Source organism: Lipotes vexillifer, unplaced genomic scaffold (genome assembly GCF_000442215.2).
Source record: "Lipotes vexillifer unplaced genomic scaffold, Lipotes_vexillifer_v1.1 scaffold977, whole genome shotgun sequence".
NCBI classification, from domain to species: Eukaryota; Metazoa; Chordata; class Mammalia; order Artiodactyla; family Lipotidae; genus Lipotes; species Lipotes vexillifer.
In genome coordinates, this window is record NW_006783088.1 from 1,573,560 (window position 1) to 1,592,767 (window position 19,208).

At 57.6% G+C, this 19,208-nt stretch overlaps 1 protein-coding gene and 1 non-coding gene across 2 annotated transcripts in view; both read left to right on the forward strand.

Annotated features, from left to right (window-relative positions):
- The first annotated feature begins 2,288 nt into the window (after window positions 1–2,288).
- The window catches only part of CNOT12 (CCR4-NOT transcription complex subunit 12), a 20,873-nt gene continuing 3,953 nt past the window's right edge, over window positions 2,289–19,208 (forward strand). The window contains exons 1-5 of the mRNA XM_007455823.1: window positions 2,289–2,432; window positions 3,502–4,135; window positions 5,650–5,719; window positions 9,750–11,117; window positions 13,126–15,179. Of these exons, the coding sequence (XP_007455885.1) occupies window positions 2,339–2,432; window positions 3,502–4,135; window positions 5,650–5,719; window positions 9,750–11,117; window positions 13,126–15,179 (4,220 nt within the window). The 5' untranslated portion in view covers window positions 2,289–2,338. The remainder of the gene's footprint in view (window positions 2,433–3,501; window positions 4,136–5,649; window positions 5,720–9,749; window positions 11,118–13,125; window positions 15,180–19,208) is intronic.
- Window positions 15,730–15,802, forward strand: TRNAE-UUC (transfer RNA glutamic acid (anticodon UUC)). Its single transcript has one exon. It is a non-coding gene; the product is annotated as a tRNA-Glu (tRNA).

The window sequence follows — 19,208 nt, forward strand, 5'->3', positions numbered from 1 at the left end:
TGGGAATGCTCAGAGCCACTGAGATTTTACAGCTTTTGGCTCTGGCCTTGGTCACCTGGGTTTCCTGTTTGGGGCCTCTGAACTGCTGCGACCCCCTCTTCTGGGGAAGGCGAGCTGCAGCTTCTTTGCTGCAGCTCCTCACACTGCTGAGGTGTCCACCAGGCCCCCAGCTGAAGGGTTTTTCAGTTCTGGACCAGTTCCTCTCCATTTCTAACCACCCACAGCATGTCCCTGGTAATAATGTTCAGGGACAAGGAAACAGTCTTGTGTTTTTTTAATTTTATTTTTTTCTCGCCATGTGCCCCTCCTCCATGCACACTTGGACCGGCTGTGCACAGTTACCCACCCACCCACAGGGAGCATCCTGTGTGGTAGCTGGCTGACCAAGGGATTGACAATCATGGGTATCTCTCTACCTCCTTCATATCCCCTCCCATCTTTGAAACAAGCTGGGGCAGAGTAAAAGTGAGAGGTGGGTGGGTTTTGCAAAGGTTGGGCACCTGAGGTCCCTTCGGATTTGGTGCTGTCTTGCCAGACCAGCGGGAGTGGGTGACTTTGAGGAAGGCAGTGCCCCTTGCAGGTTGGAGAAGGTTGGGTCGTCCTCACTGACTGTGGGCACACTAGGTGATAGGAAATACCCCTCTTCCTTTGGAACAAGAGGGGCAGGGCTCTGTCAACATGGGGGGCGTCTTGAGGGTGGGATGGTGCTTCAGGAGCCAGGATGGGAACTGAGGAGGTGGTGAAGTGTCTGAAGAGCAGGTGACATGACTGGGGCCTGCGGGAGAGAAGGAATGGTCTGGAACAACGGAAGCCTGTGGTTTGGGGAAAGGAGGAGGTGGTCACCAATGTGTTAGCTCGTCGGTGACACTAAATGGAATCATACTAATAATGGCCAACATTTACTGGACGCTTATTAGGTGCTGGGCATTGTGCTCAGCAGTTGTGTGCATCCTCTCATGTAAGCCTCTCTTTTTTTTTTTTTTTTTTTTTTTTTTTTTGCTGCGCTGCATGGCATGTGGGATCATAGTTCCCTGACCAGGGATCGAACCTGTGCCCCCTGCAGTGTGCAGTGAAAGCGCGGAGTCTTAACCACTGGACTGCCAGGGAAGTCCTTCATGTAAGCCTCTTAACAGTCTCAGTAACTATGTTTTTCACATAGGGAAACTGAGGCTTAGAGAAATCATCAATGTGCCTAAGGTCACAGAGCTAGAAAGTGGTAGATCCACCCAGCGTTTGAATCCACTTGGTGTAGCAGACCTGAAGCTTCTGTTACAAGCTTAGAGGAGGGGCACCCGTTTGGCTTCTACCATAGGGTTGTGTCATTAGGTTTAAAATTTCTACTTCAGCCTCCCTCAAAACCCCTCAGGTCAAGTCTAGGCTGGTGAGTGATGCCCACATACATTCCTAGGCTGTGGCTGTCCCACTGTGACTGTCCAAGAAAGGGAACCCTAGGGAGTTTTCCCCCAAGCCACCCCGCCCCCCGGGTGTTCTCAAGCCCTGTCCCATTCTCCCAGCCCAGGCCTGGGCCGGCTCCTCCTTCCTCTTGGCGAGGCTCTGGAAATCCAGTGGGAGGCCATTGCTATGGCAACAGGACTAGGCCCTGAGTTTACCTCATCAAATTCCAAGCTGAAGCCAAAGCGATTGAGAAATTAAAGAAAAAAATGTATTCCAGATGTTTACTTTTTATTCCTTATTTTTCCGTGTTTGGATGAGACAGCTCTGAAGGAGGAGGGAGTGGGGCAGGGATGTGGAAGGAGGAGGGGGGACATGGGGGGAGAGGGAACCACTCCCAGCTGCAGGAGGGAGGGAGAGAAGGAGGGGTAGCAGGAAGGGGGAAGCAGGCAGGCAGGCAGTGGGCGGAGCCCCAGGTTGGGGAGGAGCGGGTTTTTCCCGTCTCCCATGAGGTGATTCACAGAGAGACTTCAGACTTTGCGGACCTCTTACTCTGCCCCTGAGTAGATACCTCGAGTGGGGCCACCGGACCCCGGGGGTTGCCTTGGGAGAGGTAAGTGGGGTGCCACAGAGAGCTGGCCACAGGAGGCAGCAGTGCGCGGCTCCCTGAAGCTCCAGGACTTTAGGGTTAGGAGACAAGAGTTGGAGAGTGATCTGGGAAGTGTGGAGGGCGTGGCGGCTGGGGACCTCCCTTGACCTCCCCCAGCCCCCCTCCTGAAGTTCCCTCTTCCTGTCCCGCACTCTGCCTCTGCCAGAAGTCGGAGACGTCCCTCGCCACCGAGCCAACTGCCAGCGCCCAACCCTTTTACTTTCTTTTCCTGGGTCTTCAGCCACCCCAGCTCACACCCCTCTGCTTCCCACTTCTCACGCAGGTCCGCCGCATGTGATGGAAGTATCTGCTCTCAGGGAAGGCACAGCCATGGCTTCCCTACCGCCCCGGGAGCCAGAGGAGGAGCTGGTATCTGCTGGCTCTGAGCCAGGTACCTATGGGTGCAGGGTGGAGCAGCGGGGTGGCTGGGAGGAGGGTGGGAGGGGCGGAGGCTTGAACCCCCATTCTGTCTTGGAGCGGTTGGGCGAACGATGACTCTGTGCAATGAGAGGGAGGGAGGGAGGAGTACTCAGGACAGGCAGGATGAGTCTGAAAGGTTCTTAGCTTCCATTGAGGCCCTTCAGAACTGTTTGAGATCATAGCTCTCCAGCAGAGGAGAGCAGACTAACCTTCGAGATGGTGTGGATCAAACCACATGTTTGACAGAGGATGACACTGAGGCCTAGGGGGGAAATGGCATGCACCTCTGGATTTGAACCCAGGCCTCCTGACTCCCTGTCTAGATGCCTTTCTTGCCCTGAGCCAAATGAGTGGGCGATGAAGGATTCTATTAAAAGGGCTGTGGCCATGAGTAATTCAAGGTCTTTTATTTGGTATTGAAATGCCTTATGTAGAAGGTAGGTTTCTGGTCTTTTTTTTTTTTTTCCTGTACCAGGTTTACTTCTGTTTGGCTTAGGTCAATAGTAAGTTTGCATTCCTGATCACACACCGGATGACAGTGGGGAGGTGGCCTGGGTGTGCACTGGGGGAGGGGGCAGCAGGGTGGCAGAGTAGGGACGCTGAGCTGGGATAACAGGTTTACTGTGGATGGTAGTATAGCAGAGTATCATGTAAGAGGAAAGGACTACCTTGGGGAGATGGTGGGCTGACTACTTGATGTGGGTAGGCAGGTACTCATTTATTAGCTCATTTGCTCATTTATTCATTCACTTGTTAAGAATGTGTACTAGGTGCAAAGTGGGTACAGGGAGAAATAGCTGCCAGCTGGACCCTTAAATAGCTTTAGCTTATAAGGGGGATTGACTAGACATTTTGGGAATTTGGAGATGGGAGAAGATGTTTCTGGCATGTGTATGGAAAATCAAGGAAGACTTCGTGGAAGAGGTGACATTTGACTCGTACCTAGAAGGATGTGAACATTCTGAGTTTGTACGGTGGGAGATGAAGTTCTGCTTGCTGTTCTTCTGACATCCCCCCAACCAACCCTTTCCTTTTGGTAGGTGACGCTCGGGCCAAACCCCCTGTCAAGCCCAAACCCCGAGCCCTGCCCGCCAAGCCAGCCCTGCCTGCCAAGCCCAGCCTGCTGGTGCCTGTTGGACCTCGGCCTCCCCGGGGTCCTCTGGCCGAGCTGCCTTCTGCGCGGAAGATGAACATGCTGGCGGGACCCCAGCCCTATGGTGGCAGCAAGCGTCCCCTTCCGTTTGCACCAAGGCCTATGGCTGAGGCCCCTACTGGAGGAGAAGCCACCCGAGAGACTGTGAAAGAGGAGCGTGGGAAAGAAGAGGTAGCCCCCTTGACACCTCCAGCTCGATGTGCCGCCCCGACGGGTGTGCGGAAGGCGCCCGCCCCCTTCCGTCCAGCCTCGGAGCGCTTTGCAGCCACCACAGTGGAAGAGATCCTGGCCAAGATGGAACAGCCGAGGAAGGAGGTCCCGGCCAGCCCTGACCGCCTCTGGGGCTCCCGCCTCACCTTTAACCATGATGGCAGCTCAAGATATGGCCCCAGGTCCTATGGTGTGGCCACAGGTCCCAGGGATGAGGATGGTGGGACCCTCTCCAGGGAATGGGCCCAGGAGGGGCCGGCAAAGTCTCCCACAGAGTGCCCTGAAGAGCCCAGCAAGACCCCCCAGGAGAGGTGAGGGGGTGGGAGGCTGTATGTTTGGTTGCAGCCTGGAGGACAGAGTGGGTAATTGCATCTGGGATTGTGACCTTCGCTTTTAGGTTAGGTCTGAGTCACAAAAACGTTCCCCCAGCAGACAGTGCTACTGTGTTCTTTTTACAATGATAGTTCTCTATACAGAGTTGATATATGTTTATAGTAGAGTTCAAATGTACTATATGGAAGTTTATTTTCAGGTTTTATTTTTTATACCGAGAGCCAATCTTTGCCTCACTTAATCCACAGCCATGCTGTTTAGTGCAGGGAATATTAGACCCATTTTAGAGATGAGGAAACTGAGGCTCAATAGTGACTTCCCCTGGTTCCTTAGCAAGTGAGAGAGACAGAGCTGGGCTTTGAATTCGGGTCTGTTTTCTTCCAGTGTGTGCTTTTAACTTTAACTGCTAGCTCGTGCTGTGGGTGCAGCCGTGTGCCAGGTGCTTGTGTGTGTGTGTGTGTGTGTGTGTGTGTGTGTGTGTGTGAGTGTGTCAGTTTGAGGAGGGCACAGTCTGTCTGTGAGGAGGAGTCTGATGGGAGAGGAAAGACATGAACACACCTTGATGCCAGGCCAGCTAGTGTCAACGCACAGGAATTACAGCTAGGTTGGAGACTGTTGCGTATGGTACACTTGCCTAGAGTTGGTGCCAGTATATAAAAGAAGGCTGACCAGGAGGTGCCCCTGGGCACTGGAAGAGGCTGAGGGCTGTCAGCTGCATGGAGGCCATCCTCAGGGCAGGGAGAGCTGCTTGAGGCACTTGGCAGCTGGGCCCCTGGCAGCTCTGCTGGGCCCACAGGCCCCTTCCCACTCCTGCTGCTGTGGAGGGCAGGGCCGCTGTGGTCTGAGCTGAGCTGGAAGGTAAGACCCTTGCCCTACCGTGCGCTGCCCTGCCCCCCAGCCTTTCCCCTCTCTCACTTTAAAGTGCCTGGAAGGCAGGGCCTCCTATCAACTCTTTTGTCCCAGGCCTGGGCTCCCAGGAGGTCACACCCTGTCCTGGCTGGGTCCCGCCCTTCATCTTCCCCTTCTTTGCTCCAAGCCAGGCTTAAAATGAATAACTTCAACCTTGGAAAATCACTCTTCCCTCGTCCCCCTTTCCCTCCCCCTGCAATTCCTCAAGAAGTATTGGCAGGGCAGCAGGAGCAGCTGCATTCTCCCTGGTGGCAGGAGAACGTTAACCCCTTAAGGGAAGGGGGGCGGGGATCTTTTTGGGAGCCATGGAGGGGTCTGGGCCAGCTGCATCCTCTTCTCAAAGGAGTTGGGGGAACTTAACCCTTGGTGTGCAGGTGGGGAACAGGCACTGTCTCTGGGGCACTTTGTGGAAACTGCATAGCGTCTCTGTTCCCCAGTAGGAAATGCCTGTGGGAGGTGGGAGGCAGTTAACATTGGATGCTGTTGCAGTCACTTAGGCAGACCCGTGATCAGCTCTCCCTTTTCTACCCTGGGACAGGCTTTTCCATTCTAGGCCTCCATTTCCCCTCTTTCTCCCTCACAGGAACCCCCTTTCGGACCTGGCCTTCAACGGGGACCTGGCTCAGCTGGCCAGCTCCGAGCCACCTACTGACGTGAGTTACTCTCCAGTTACAAACCAGAACCGTGGTATTTTAGAGCTGGAAGTGTCATCTCAGATCATCTCTTTCACCTCCTTGTAGTTTAGATGGGGAAGCGGAGGCCGTGGAGGAGGTGACTGGCCCAAGGGCTGGCCCTGGGACTCAGATTTCTCAACTTCCAGGCCACCCTGGCTAAGTGTGGCTCAGGCCCTGAGGCTCTTACAGTGTCCAGAACAACTGTCCTTGATTATCTACTGTGTGCTGGGCACATCCCCGGAATGTTGACTAACTTAATCCTTGTGATAAATCTAGCTAGCAGGCCCCTTTGGTCCCATATGAGGGGTGAGGACACCTGGGCTTGAAAGGTTAAGTAACTTACCCAGGAGCTGAGGCAGGATCTGAAGGGTCTGAGTCCACGGCTCTCCCTGGCCGGATTGCCTTCTCAGGGTTCAGAAGAGAGGAAGAGTCCTTTCTTGGGGATTTCCTGTTACATCCCCTCTCCCGACAGTGTGCTCAGAGGGCAGACGGCCTGAATTTCTGAGTAAGTGATGTAAAGGGTGGTCCTTCTTACTCGTAGAGCCCTTGCTAGCCAGAGGCTGTCCTATCTGCCCCATGAGGGAGACCTGACTCCATTCATTTGTCTGTCCAAAAGTATTTATTGAGCAACTCCTGTGACCTGGGTACTGGGGAAACGGCAGAGAACAAAACAAAGACCGCCCCTGCTCTCAGGGAGCTCACCTTCCAATGCGGGGAGGCAGATGCCAACACAGACATCCCTGCGAACCAGCAGATGTGTAGTGTGTCAGGCAGGTGCTGGGGACACCTGGAAGGGTTCTGGGGTGAGGGTAACAGGGGGAGACCTTGCTACGAAGAGGGGGATGGAGTGAGCTATGTGGATGTTGGGGAATAACATTTTTGGCAGAGGGAACTGCAAGTATGAAGGACTTGGTACCTTCCTGGCAAGGAAGCCTGGATGTCTGGATCGCAGTGAGAGGGGAGGAGTTGGGCCATAGGGAGGACCCAGAGGGGATAGCCTTGCAGGACCCTAGGAGGACCTTTGCTGGCGGGAGGGTATTATATGCCATTGAGGGGCTTGAGGAGAGGCGTGACCTCTGCTGTTTTAGTTGTAAAGTCACCCTGTCCGCTTGGTTGCAGGGAGCCCAGGGCAGCAGCAGGGACTAGTTAGGGGGCTGTTGGGATAACCCAGGTGAGAAATGATGGTGTCATGGACTCTGGCGGTATAGCCCGTGGTGGAGATGGCGAGCAGCGGTGGCCTCTGTCTAGGATCTGAAGGTGGCGTGGACGGAACTTGCAGATAGGTTGATGTGGGGAGAGAGCAGAATCAAGGATGGCTCCAGGGCTTCTGATGTGAGCGATCAGAAGGTCACCCTTTACGGAAAAGGGGAGTTCTTAGGGTGAAGCAGGATGGGGGAGATCAGAGGAGCTTGCTTCTGGATTTGTTGAGTGGGAGATGCCTTGTAGACATGCAGGTGGAAACGTCGAGGGGGCAGTGGGATATTTGAGTCTGGAGCTGCAGGGACTCGTCAGTGTAGAGATGGTAGTAAAGACAGCTGCGATCACCAAGGGAGTGGGTGAGGCCTAGCGGAGGAGCACGGGAGAAGCTGGAAGGAGCAGCGGTGAAGTAGAAAATCCAGGCAGCGTGGAGTGCTCCGGAAGCCACGTGAAGCTAGTAGCTTGCAGGACTCGGGGCGGGGGGGCGGCTGGGGGGGGACTGGAGGAGGGCGGATTAGTGGTCGGACGCTACCCACGGAGCAAGGAAGCTGAGCACTGAGAAATGGGAGTTAGCTGCAGGGCGTCATGGGTGACCTTGGCCAGAGCGGTGCGACGGGCGGGGGAGGAGAGAAGCCCTTTGGAGGGGGGTCAGCAGAGGATGGGCGAGAGCAGCTGTGGGGATGGATACTGAATGGAGAGCCCTGTGTTTAAGAAAAAGGGGTGGTAGCCAGAGGGAGAGAAGGAGTCAACAGCACTGTGTTGTCGTTTTTTTTTTTTAAGCCAGAAGAAACGAGAGCAGTTTGTGTGCTGATGGAAATGATCCAGTAGAGTAGGAAAAATCAGTGGTGTAGGACAGAGAGAGGAGGAGTTGGCCTTAGCTCTGAGCAAGGACAGTTCATGGCCACGGCAGGGAGCAGAGTGCTTGGGCTCCTGTGTGGGCGGCGGGGCTGTGGGTGCTGGTGTGGGTGTCCTCCGCCCATGGCCTCTGCGTTCTCAGGGAAGGGGGGCAAGGCTGTCAGCTGAGAGAGCCCGGGAGGAGCTGTGGACTTTTGAGGAGACCAGATGGGAAAGCGTTGCCTGGGGGGTGGGGTGTGTGTGTAGTGGGATTGCTGGGCCGCAGGGGGGCCCTCTGAGGGCAGGGGGGGTGAGCCGCAGGGGGCCCAGCCGTCGTCCTGGTTGTGTGCTTTTCTCCAGCCACGTCCAGCACAGCTGCCTGGGTGCAGCCTTGAGGTGGGGAGAGCTGTGTATTTAAACAGGTTAAGCAGTAGGGTGAGGGAGGGAGCTGTGTAAAGAAGTGACATCAGTGGCGATAAAGAGAGAAGGGAGGGAGTCTGACGTGCAGAAGGAAGGAGGGTTAGCGGCTGTGCTTCTCAGAGGGGCTGAGGGATTAAGCGGGGTGGGGGATGGAAAGAGGGAGGTGGACAGATGGGGGTGGGAGTGGGTGAGCGGGACACCTGAAAACGAGGTTATGGAGGAGCAGTCGTTACAGGTAAGGACAAGGTCTAGGGTAGGATCCTGGGGACAGGTGGGTCACAAAGGAATAGGGGAAGAGGCGAGCAAGGACCGGAGCCAGGATGCTGGATGGGTTGACGGTGTGACTGTTGGAATCACTATGCGTTATAACAGGGGTAGCGCTGGGGAGTGTGGCAGTGGTCCAGGAGCTCTGCTCTTGAGGGAAGGAGGGGTCTGTAGGGGGCTCTAACAGGAGGGGTTCTGGATGGTGTAGTTTAAGGGCATGAGCTTTAAATTAACCAGAGAGTTGTAGAGGGGACAGAGGGTGGAGGGAATGGAAGTTGGCCTTGAGAAGGAAGCAGGATGCCTCCCCCTGCCCAGACCCAGTAGGTGATGATGTGGCAGAAACAGCCCCATTGGCAAGAGGGCGGCAGGGGAATCATGATCTCTGGGGGTGGGCAGAGCTCAGGTAGGGCAAGACTCACTTTGCCTTCTGGGGACAGGCTGAGTGGAGGGGTAAAGGAGTGCCAGGTGTTTGGTGGCCCCAGTGTCCCACAGCATCCATTCTTTCTCTGAGTCCTATCCTGAAAGGCCATGTGCACAAATCTTACTTAATCCTCACCTAACAGTGAGATGGACATTGTTGCCACCAGCCCCAGGGTACAGATGGGGAAGCTGAGGCTCAGAGTGACTTCTGTGCAGGAGGGCGTACAGCTTACAAGGGCCGGGGCAGGGGTAGCTCTGGGCCAGGTGCTTTCCCATCCCCTGGGCCTTTCACCTGAACGCTGAGGCCGGCCGGCCTGCCTCCTTGAGTCGGTACTGTGATGCACAGAGCAGGGTGGAGAGCTCCACGCCACCCCTGGGAGGTAGGAGCTGCTCCTGGGAGCTGGTCTGGAGCTGCATGGGGCCTGGAGTCCTGCTCTGAGGCCGGACCTCCCCCACCCCAGACAGCTGGAGTCCCAGTTCTCCTTTTCCCTTTGTAAAGCCAGTGTTCTAGACCCATGAACCGTGGACCCTTTAGAAGATCCTTAGGTGAGCTTTGGGGTGGGTGGGTGTGCGGGGGAGGGTTTGAACCACCTGAAGTGGTGTGAGTGATACTGTGTGAATAAGGCGACGTGCATTTTGTGGGGAGAGGGCCGAAAGGAGGGGTCTGTGGACCCTGAGAAGTTTAAGACACTCGAAGTCATCTGGGAGCCTCTTGCGGCCATCCTGGGTGGCTGCCCCTCTGCGCCCGGGTTTCCTCTCCTCTGTGGAGTGTGAGCGTGTGAGGCAACCGCTGACCTGAGGTCTCTGCGGGGTCGGCAGGGGGCCCCCCACCCAGCTGAGTGGTGAGTGATGGCTCTTGACCTTTCTCTTGCAGGTTTCCAAGCCCTGGGTCCCCTCCAGTCCAGGCTCCACCTTGGAGAATGGAGGCTCCGCCAGCCCAGGCCTCCCCGTTGAAGCCTCGGGCTCAGCCCCCGAGTCTCCCCGTCTTTCCTCACCCGATGAGAGCTCTCCCCGCCACTCACAGCTTCCAGAAGCCCAGAGCCCTGCAGCTTCCGGAGCTTCTCCCTGCCTCCCCAAGACTCTGGCATCCCCATCTGCGGCCCTTCCTGATGAGGGCTCCTGCCACCCCCCTAGTCCCGGGCTCCCCTCTCTGGGAGCCCTGGAGGCCCCCAGACCCGGCAGCCCTCCCCTCCAGGAGCTCTCGGGGCGCCGCAGCCCAGAGCAGCCCCCAGCCGCCTTGCCTCAGCCCCTAACGGAAGGCGGTGAGTTGCTAGACCTCCCTTGGACGTTGTCATCTGGGGACGTGGCGGCCACAGGGGGTGAGGACCTCCGTCCCGCCAGCCTGCCTCAGCGCCGATTTTCTGAAGGTGTACTCCAGCCGCCCGGCCAAGACCAGGAGAAGCTGGGGGGCTCACTGGCTGCCCTGCCCCAAACCCAGGGGAGCCAGTCGGCCCTGGGTCATCCCTTTGGGAGTGGGACACAGTCCAGCTGGAGCTTGTCACAGTCCTTTGAATGGACCTTCCCCACGCGGCCTTCGGGTCTAGGGGTGTGGCGGCTGGACTCCCCGCCCCCCTCCCCCATCACTGAAGCCACTGAGGCCGCGGAGGCTGCAGAGGCTGGAGACTGGGCTGCATCCAGCAGGGAGGAAGGAGTGTCCCAGCAGGCGCCAGGGGCCCCGCCAGCTCCAGAGGGCCCAGGAAGGCCTGGTTCCTGGATGCAGGCGGATGATCTGGGCACCTCCCCAACCCAAAAGGGCGATGGGGAGAGCCATCCTCAGCCCCCAGCTGTCCCCCTCGAGCCCCTGCCAACAGCAGGGGACCAGCCTGGACCAGTCTTGCTGCAGGCAGAGGAGAGGTACGAGGAACGGGAGCCCCTGCCTGGACAGGGATCCCTGCTTCCTCTGCCCACCAGGGAGGCCGCCCTGCCAATCCTGGAGCCGGTCCTGGGGCAGCAGCAGCCAGCACCCCCTGACCAGCCCTGTGTCCTCTTTGCCGCCATCCCCGACCCCGGGCAGGCACTGCCTGCCAAGGAGGAGGCCGTGACCCTTGCCCAGGCTGAGACCACCCAACCCAGGACAGAGGTTCAAGACCCATGTAGGGCATCCCCCGAGCCTGCAGGCCCTGAGAGCAGCTCCCACTGGCTGGATGACCTCCTGGCTTCACCACCACCCAGTGCTGGAGGTGCAAGGCGGGGAGCTGGATCTGAGCTGAAGGACACACAGACCCCAAGTGCCTGCTCTGAGGTGAGGACAGGGCACGGGGCGGGGCTTGGGATGGAAGCCAGGCCTTCGGAGGGTTTTGTTCTTTCAACATGGATTTTATGTGATCAGAGCTTGGGATCCCGCCATGATCAAGGGCACCTAGGATGTGCCCCTCAGAGCTGTACCGTCGGGCAGAGCTGGCAGAGCAGAGGGTGTGGGACGGTGCTTAGGGTTTAGTGTGAGTTCTCATCTGACTCCAGCATCCACTGGCTAACTGGTCTTGGGAATATACCCCAACCTCTAAGCTTCAGAGTCCTTTCACAATGATAACGTTTGCCTCTTAGGCTTGTATTGTGGGTAAGATAGACGTGGAAAGCGTTGGGTACAATGCTTGGCAAACACTGAGTGTTCAGTACGTTATTACGGGTGGCATTATGAAGGGCACCAGCATAGCCAGTTAGAGCTATGGGCTCTGGACCCAGACTGCTTGGGTTCGTGTCCTAGCCCTGCTCTTCGCCCATGTGTGACCTTGAGCAAGTGACTTTTCTGCCTGTGCCTTGGTTTCTGCATCTGTAAAATGGGGAGAACAGTGATGAGCTCTACCTTGTAGTGTGACGGTTACAGTACCTGTAAAGTACTAAGAATAGTGCCTGGCTCGTCACGAGTGCTTGGTGAGTGTTGCTTTTTATGAACGTTATTACTGTTAAGCTCAGACTTGCCTCTGTAGACAGGCAGCTGAGGCCCAGAGAAGGCAGAGCCTTGTGCAAAGGTTACCCAGTAAGTTGGTGGCTGGGCCAGGGCCAGAGCGCCAGTTCTAGGGCCAGTGCCCTTTCTCCTACCAGGCTGCCCCAGAATCTCAGGGCTGGGGTCCAGGTGGCTTTTGAAATGTATTTTTCAAGCCCAGCCTGGGCTGGTAGGGGTGGGGCTGGAAGGAGGGAGGAGCCTGGGGGCCTCTGGGGGCAGAGGTGGGGGGAGGAGGACCAGCAGGAAGGAGTTAAGACCAGGCTGGCTCCTGAAGTAGGTGTGTCTGTCCCAGGATGTGGGTGACTCAACTGGCTTCTGGGCGGGGCTGCCGGAGCTGCAGCTGCTCTGGAGGGAGCGGGGCCAGGGCCAGGGAGAGCCAGAGCCGGAGCCATCGGACAGGTCCAGGAGAGGGGAGCGGCCCAGCCCTGTCCTGGCACCCACCCGCGGCGTCCAGTAGCCCGGGACGGGCAGGGGGCAGGAGGCAGGGGCCATGGCCCGACCTGGGGACGGGGAGCCCAGCCTGTCTGTCTTGGAGAGGCTGCTGGCCAACGCAGCGCTGCGGGATGAGGCTGGCTGGCTCCGCAGCCCTGAGCCCAGGGCTCCCCCACCCGCAGGAGTGAGTCAGGGAGTGTGGGGTGGGGTGGGGTGCGGTGCGGTGGGGTGGGGTGCCGGAGCCCCGGCTGGGTCTTTTCCCCTGTGCAGGAGGAGGCTGTCCCTTCTCGGACAGGCCGGCGAGGACTGAGAGGTCTTCCCCGGGAGGCCTAGGCAGGAGGGTGCTTTCCTTAGGGAGGAAGTGGCTGGGATCTCAGAGGGGCTAGAAGGGTGTTGGGTGGCATTGGGATTTTGCCTTGGAAAGGAGATCATGGAGGGGCTTAGAGTTCTTGATCTCTCCTTGCTGAAAGTATAGCCCCATACCCATGTGAAGACCATTCTGCCAGGCAGCCTCTCTCCTGGCGGTTTGCCAAGTGTTGCCCAAGGGCTGTAAACGTGACCATGGGGTCATCGATTGAGTGTCCATGGTGCGCCAGGCACTGTGCTGAGTACTTGGCTTAAATGATTTTGTTTAATCCTCTTGTACCACCGCACGCAGTAGGAATTACCCCATTTAGGGATGAGGACCCTGAGGCCCAGAGTGGTTAAGCGATTTGTCCAAGGTCACACAGCTGGGATGCAAACCCAGGCTTTCTGTAGCCAAAGTGGGGCTCTTGGGCACTAGGCAGTGCTGACTCTCTCATTCTGGACTGATTCTCACCCTGATTGACTCTAAGCATAGTTTCTTTGTTTCTCTCTTTTTCCTGATGCCCAGGGACTCCTTGGCTGGGCCCAGAAAGATCTGCAGAGTGAATTTGGGATTGTAGCAGACACACATCCCAGCAGTTTTAGTCCTTGCAGCTGGTCCCAAGACACTTCTCAGGACTATGGCCTTGGGAGTGCGAGCCCTAGAGGGGGCCCAGGCCTTGGAGAGAGGGACTGGACCAACAAGTGCGGGCACGGAGTGGGGGAGGGGAGCTCCAGGGAGTGGGCCAGCAGGTGTGGCATTGGCCAGGAGGGGAGGGAGGTCTGCAGCCAAGATGGGAGTGGAGTGTCGGCCCCGGGGGGGCTCGCGGCCCAGGACCGGGTGATTGGAAAGCCAGCCCAGCCTGGCACTCCGCAGGGCCGAGAGGTGGATGTTCGCGACTGGGAGTTCAGAGAGAGGGATTCCCAGGGCTCTTACTCCAGCCAGGGTGTCGAAATCCAGGGCCAGGAGTTTGGGAAGAGAGATGATTCTCTGGGTGCTTCCGCCAGCCGGCCTGGAGATGAGCAGAGCCAGGAACTGGGGAAGCAGCTCGGCAGGTACGGCAGCCGGGGCGCAGGTGAGCCGGGCCAGGAGTTCGGGAAGAGCGATTCTTCACTGAGCACCTACAGCAGCCGGGGCGCAGAGCAGCCGGGCCAGGATTTCGGGAAGAGCGCCTGGATGAGAGACTACAGCCGCGGTGGCAGCTCCACGGCCCTCGGCTCCCAGGACAGGGGCTTCGGAATGAGAGCCCTGAGTGCCGGGTTCAGCCGCGAGGAAGCCCAGCAACAGGACGAGGAGTTTGAGAAGATTCTGAGTGGCAGAGCGAGCCTGGGCGAGGCCAGCAGGGCTGTAAGCGGGCCTGAAGAGGCTGAGTCTGGGGGCTTGTTCAGCCCCAGCAGCCCCCAGCCACAGGATGGGGCACTGGGACAGAGAGACCAGAGCAGCTGGCAAGGCGGTGGTGCCAGCCAGGAGGTTGGAGGGCTGCAGGGAAGACAGCAGGCAGGCGGCCAGAGCCCCAGTGATGGCGACCGGGAAGACAGGGGGGTGGGGCAGCGAGGCTGGGCCGGTGACCTCAGCCTCGGCGTTGTCCCCCAGCCAGAGGCGGCCTTCAGCCCAGGGCAGCGGGACTGGAGCGGCGACTTCTGCGTGGAGGCTGCCGAGAGGAGCCATCAGTTTGGCATCATTGGCAACGACAGAGCGAGCGGCGCTGGTCTGAGCCCTTCTGGCAAGATGGGAGGCGGCCACTTTGTGGCTCCCGGGGAGACCTTGGCCGGGACCGTGGACTGGAGGGACCAGCTGGGCCTTAGGAACTTGGAAGTGTCCAGCTGTGTGCGTTCTGGGGGCTTGAGTGAAGCCAGGGAGGGTGCCATGGGACACGTGGGCTGGGCAGACAACCTGGGCTTGAGAGGCGTGGAGCTGGCCGGCCGCCTGGAGACTGGAGGGTCTTTGGAGCCCAGGGGGATCGGAGTCGGGGAGAAAGACTGCGCTGCTGAGGTCGGGTTGAGGCGCAGAGATTTGGCGGCAGTGGGGGCAGTAGGAGACCACAGCCAGGCCAGAGAGAGTGGCGTGGGGCAGACCGACTGGTCGGGTGTGGAGGCAGGAGAGTTCCTGAAATCAAGGGAGCGCGGAGTGGGTCAGGCAGACTGGACACCTGACCCAGGGCTGAGAAACAGGGAGCTCGGGGCGGGCCAAGTGGACTGGAGCGACAATCTGGGCCTGAGGAATTTGGAGATGCCCTGCGACCTGGAGTCTGAGAGTTCCCGGGGGCCGCGGGGATGTGGAGTGGGGCAGATGGACTGGACCCAGGACTCGGGGCTCCGGAATGTGGAGCTCTTGGGGGCCCTGAGTGAAGCCAGGGAGCACGGGGTAGGGGAGGTCAGCCAGTCTCCTGAACCAGGCCTGAGGAATGACGGCGTCTTGTCCCCTGGCCTGGAGGCCAGAGATCCCTCGGAGGCCAGGGAGCTGGGAGTTGGCAAGAAAAGTGGGCCAGAGACCCAGGGCGCAGACGATCCCCTGCCTTCCGTGGCCACCTGCCCCGAGGAACCTGGATCAGAGGCAGGGGAATCCCCCGGCTTTGGAGCCAGGTAAGGGAGCGCCATCCCAGGGTGGGGAGGGAAGGTGTGGTGGCTGTCCGAAAAGTGCACCCTTTCTAAGGGGGATAGAAACCGCCTTCCCCCAAGAACTTCTAGTGTTTGGAAAATTGAGATGCTTTGGACTGTGAATTTTTACTTTATTTTTTAAACTGAACTCTGACTGACACACATACAGGTGAGTTCCTTTTGTGAACGATGAATGCGATGGTTGAGGTGTGACTTCTGCAACTCGTGCTTTAGGCTTCCTTGGTGATTGTGAGTATGCTGGAAGATACGTCCTGTCCTTGGTGTTGGTTTCTGGTGGCTGTTCCCCAGGCCTCTCGGTCCTGAAGCCGCAGGTGCTCCAGGGCCAGGGAACACGGACGCTTTCATAGGCTTGGGGGAGGAGGACTCCGCATCGTCTTGGCCTGAGCACTCCAGGTCAGGGTGGAGCGGGCAGTGGCACTCATTGCTTCTTGCAGTGGGTAGGATCCCTGTGCTTCTTGCCTGCCTTGTCTTAAGGCCCAGAAGAGCATCAGTTTAAGAACCTGAAAGGCAGGAATCCCTGGCGGTCCAGTGGTTAGGACTCTGCACTTTCACTGCTGTGGGCCCGGGTTCAATCCCTGGTCAGGGAACTAAGATCCTACAAGCCTCGTGGCACGGCCAATGAATAAATAAATAAATAAAATAAAAACAACAACAGAGAATAAACCCTGTTTTTTTTTAAAAAAAAAACAAAACAAAACCAAACCTGAAGGGCATTGGGACCCGGCTCCTGGCCCCATGACCTTGGCTTCTGTGCACAGAGTTTCTGAAAAAGAACTTTCCAAAAAAAAAAACCAAACCGATAGTTTTCCGAGCTAACCACAGTCTGTCCCTGAGATTTTTCTGTTCTAAAACCAACTGAGGTGATGTTGCACCTGGTAAGGGTGCTAAAAAGGCATTGTTTCTATTTCCCTAACATTTCCATCCACTGAGGTTGGGTTTAATTCTCTTGACTGAGTAGCAGGTTCGACCTTTTCCAACCCTGGAGCTTCTCACCTGGCGTGAAGGGAAGAAGGGAGGGGGTGTTGGATGGGATCTGTGTTAGAAGTGGAAGGGGCTGATGGTAGTGGGAGGGGGGGCAGGAGGGACCAGCAAGTGTCTAGAGGGAATCGGTGGGGTGTTGGAGGGGTCAGGAGAGGCGTTTGGGGTTGAGGAGAAGGGAGAGGGGAAGGTGGACAGAGCCTGGGGCCAGGACCACGCCCCGGGGAGTATTCTGGGGGCTCAGGCTGCTGAGAGGGAGACGGAGTGTGGGCAGAGGTGAGGCCTGCAGGAAGGGCTTGAGTGCCCCGGACTAGGAGTCCACAGGCTCCTGGGATCCTGCACCAGTTGCTGGACCTCTCTGAGCTGTAACATTCCTGGGGGGAGGAGACTGTAGGCTCCCCGCGGTTGCCCCTTCGGGATTCCTCTTCCCGAAGCGGGAAAGGGATTTTATCATCTCCGGTTAGCAGGTCGCGGAGTGGTGTGACCCGCTTAAGGTCACCGAGTCAGCAATGTCTCTTTCCGACTTCTGCGTTTTTATTGCGCTCAGGGCTCTTAGACCACCACGCAGTGGGACCCACAGCCCTCCAGCTTTCCCCAAAGATTGGGGTGGGCCTTGGGAGGGGGAAAGCCAGAATATCTCCCCTTGTTTAGGACGGAGGGAGAGGCTGGCTGGGGCACTGGGTTGGGGAAGGGGAAGGGGATTGGCAGAGAGGCTGGGAGTCCTCAGTGCTCAGCTCTCTGAGCTCTGGTCTCCATCACACCTGGAAAACGCTTGGGTTTTTCCGACCATGTTGTGTGTTTGGAAAACGCCACTGTGTACTCAGTGGGCATACAGGAGACTTAGGGAGTACGGATATTAGCACTGAAAGCACAGGAGTAAGGAAACCTGTATATCTTTCTCTAATGTGATGTTTCTCGAGCTTATTTGACTAATATCCAAGGGGCTGGTGTTCTGAGCATCTGACTTAGGGAAATTCTACCCTCTGGAAAGTTGCTCTTTGGAGGAAATTTTGGAGGTTCTCCTGGTAACAGGAAGTCCTTGAGGACAGCTCAGAGCCGGCTGGCTTTGGGCCTGTGTGCCAGGTTTGGGTCCTGATTCTGCCACCACCCCTGTGACCTTGGGCAAGTTCCGTCTCTGCTCAGGCCTCCTGTGTCTTGTCTGTAATTGGGAGTAATCGACCCCCGACACCCACAGCATTGATCTTCACACTTACCCTGTGAAGTGGGAAAGGGATTTTATCATCTCCGGTTAGCAGGTCGGGGAGTGGTGTGACCCGCTTAAGGTCACCGAGTCAGCAATGTCTCTTTCTGGAGTTGGGCTAGGAGTTCATACACAGGAAGTGATAGAAACCTGCCTGGCACGTGGTCGTCACTGACTGAATGCTCACCACCAGTATTTGTATCTGTTTTGCAAGTGTGGATGGACGTGAGGAACTGTCCCGAAAGCGAGGCCTTGGAAGACATTTTGGTCATCATCCTGTGTGGGACAAAGGTCCCCCTGCTGGTGGTCATTGGCTGTACCACTGTCCATATAACTGGGACAAGAGCGGCGGTGGGGAGAGCTCAGGCCCCTCCCCTCTGTGTCTAGGTCACCTTGTCCTGGTGGGAGTGGCGCTCCTGGGTCTCCTGAGAGCTGTTGCACTGCCCTCTCCTCTCTCTGGCCTCCTGGTCATCTCCTGCCCCTGTCCCCAGGCCGCAGCGAGGCAGCAGCCTCCCAGCCATTGGCGGGGGTGGGGGGGTCTTCACAGAATGTGAGAGGACCCTCAGAGATACTGAGGCCAGCTCCTTCATTCCGTGGGTGGGGAAGCAGGCCCAGAGAGGCAGTGTGACTTTCTCAAGGCCCCACAGCTTGTGAATGTGGGCTCCTTCACGTTCCCTTGGGCCCCAGCCCTGTAACCATCTCTCTGGGTGCTCTTCCTGTCTCCCTGGGGTCAAGGTCAGCTGCTGCCCCTTTAGACACATCATTCCAGCTTCAGTCCTCACCTCTCTCATTTTCGGTCTTGGAGCCTTGATCACAAGGAAACTGATTTTTTGTGCATCTACTACATGCCGATCCCCATCTTTACACCGGGAGTGGCTGTGGGGTGGGCTTGGATAGAGTCCCGGCCCTCAGGAGCCTCTAAGACCAGGTGGGCGAGGGATAGAGGTAGTATGAGACGAGTCCTCAGGCCGGGAACCTGTGTTGAGCACGAGGATGATTATCCTAAAAATTCATCAAGGGCTAACTATGTGCTTGGTGTATATTTCTGCCAACAGACCCGGCAAAGTATAGGTGCTTATATTATCCCCATTTTACAGACGAAGAAACTGAGGCTCAGAGTGGATAAGTAACTTTGCCAAGGCCACAGGCAAGGGGTGCAGCCCATATGTGTGCTGGAGTGGGCAGTGCTCAGGACGGGTTACTGACCTGCTTCCCTGCCGGGGAGCGGCTCAGCTTATAGGTGTTCTGGGTGCTCCCACAGCAAGGAGGAGAAGGAAAGCGTCTCCCGGGATGGGGTGACGGGTGAGTGGGGTTTAGACAAGTCAGCAGGGATGAATGCTTCCCTCCCCCACCCCATGCTCACCCCCAGAGCCCACCGAGCTCCTCCGCTGCCCTCTGCCCACGTGGCTCTGGGCCAGGGCTCGCTCTGGAGGTGGATCTTCCCATCCACCCATCCTCGTCCCCTTAGCTCTCGGGGCCTGCCCTCAGCCTCCTCCCTGCCTCACCCCGGGAGAGGCTTTGGGGAGGGCCTCCTCAGGCTGGGTGGGGTGCTGCCACTGCCCCCTCCCTCCCTGGCCTCCCTGCTTTCAAGCAGCGGGTAAGCTGGCTTTGGCCCCCCTCCAGGGCTGCTCCTGACTCCGCTGGCTTGCTGCACTTCTGCTGCTACCTCCGCCTCCTCCCTCCCTCCCTCCCTCCGTCCCTCCGAGACTGCTTTAATTTCCATCTGTCAGCAACTTGTGGAAGGACAGACTGACACACGCTCTCTCCTGCCCTATCCCCTTCTGGCCTGGTACTGACTCACCTGCCTCACGCTC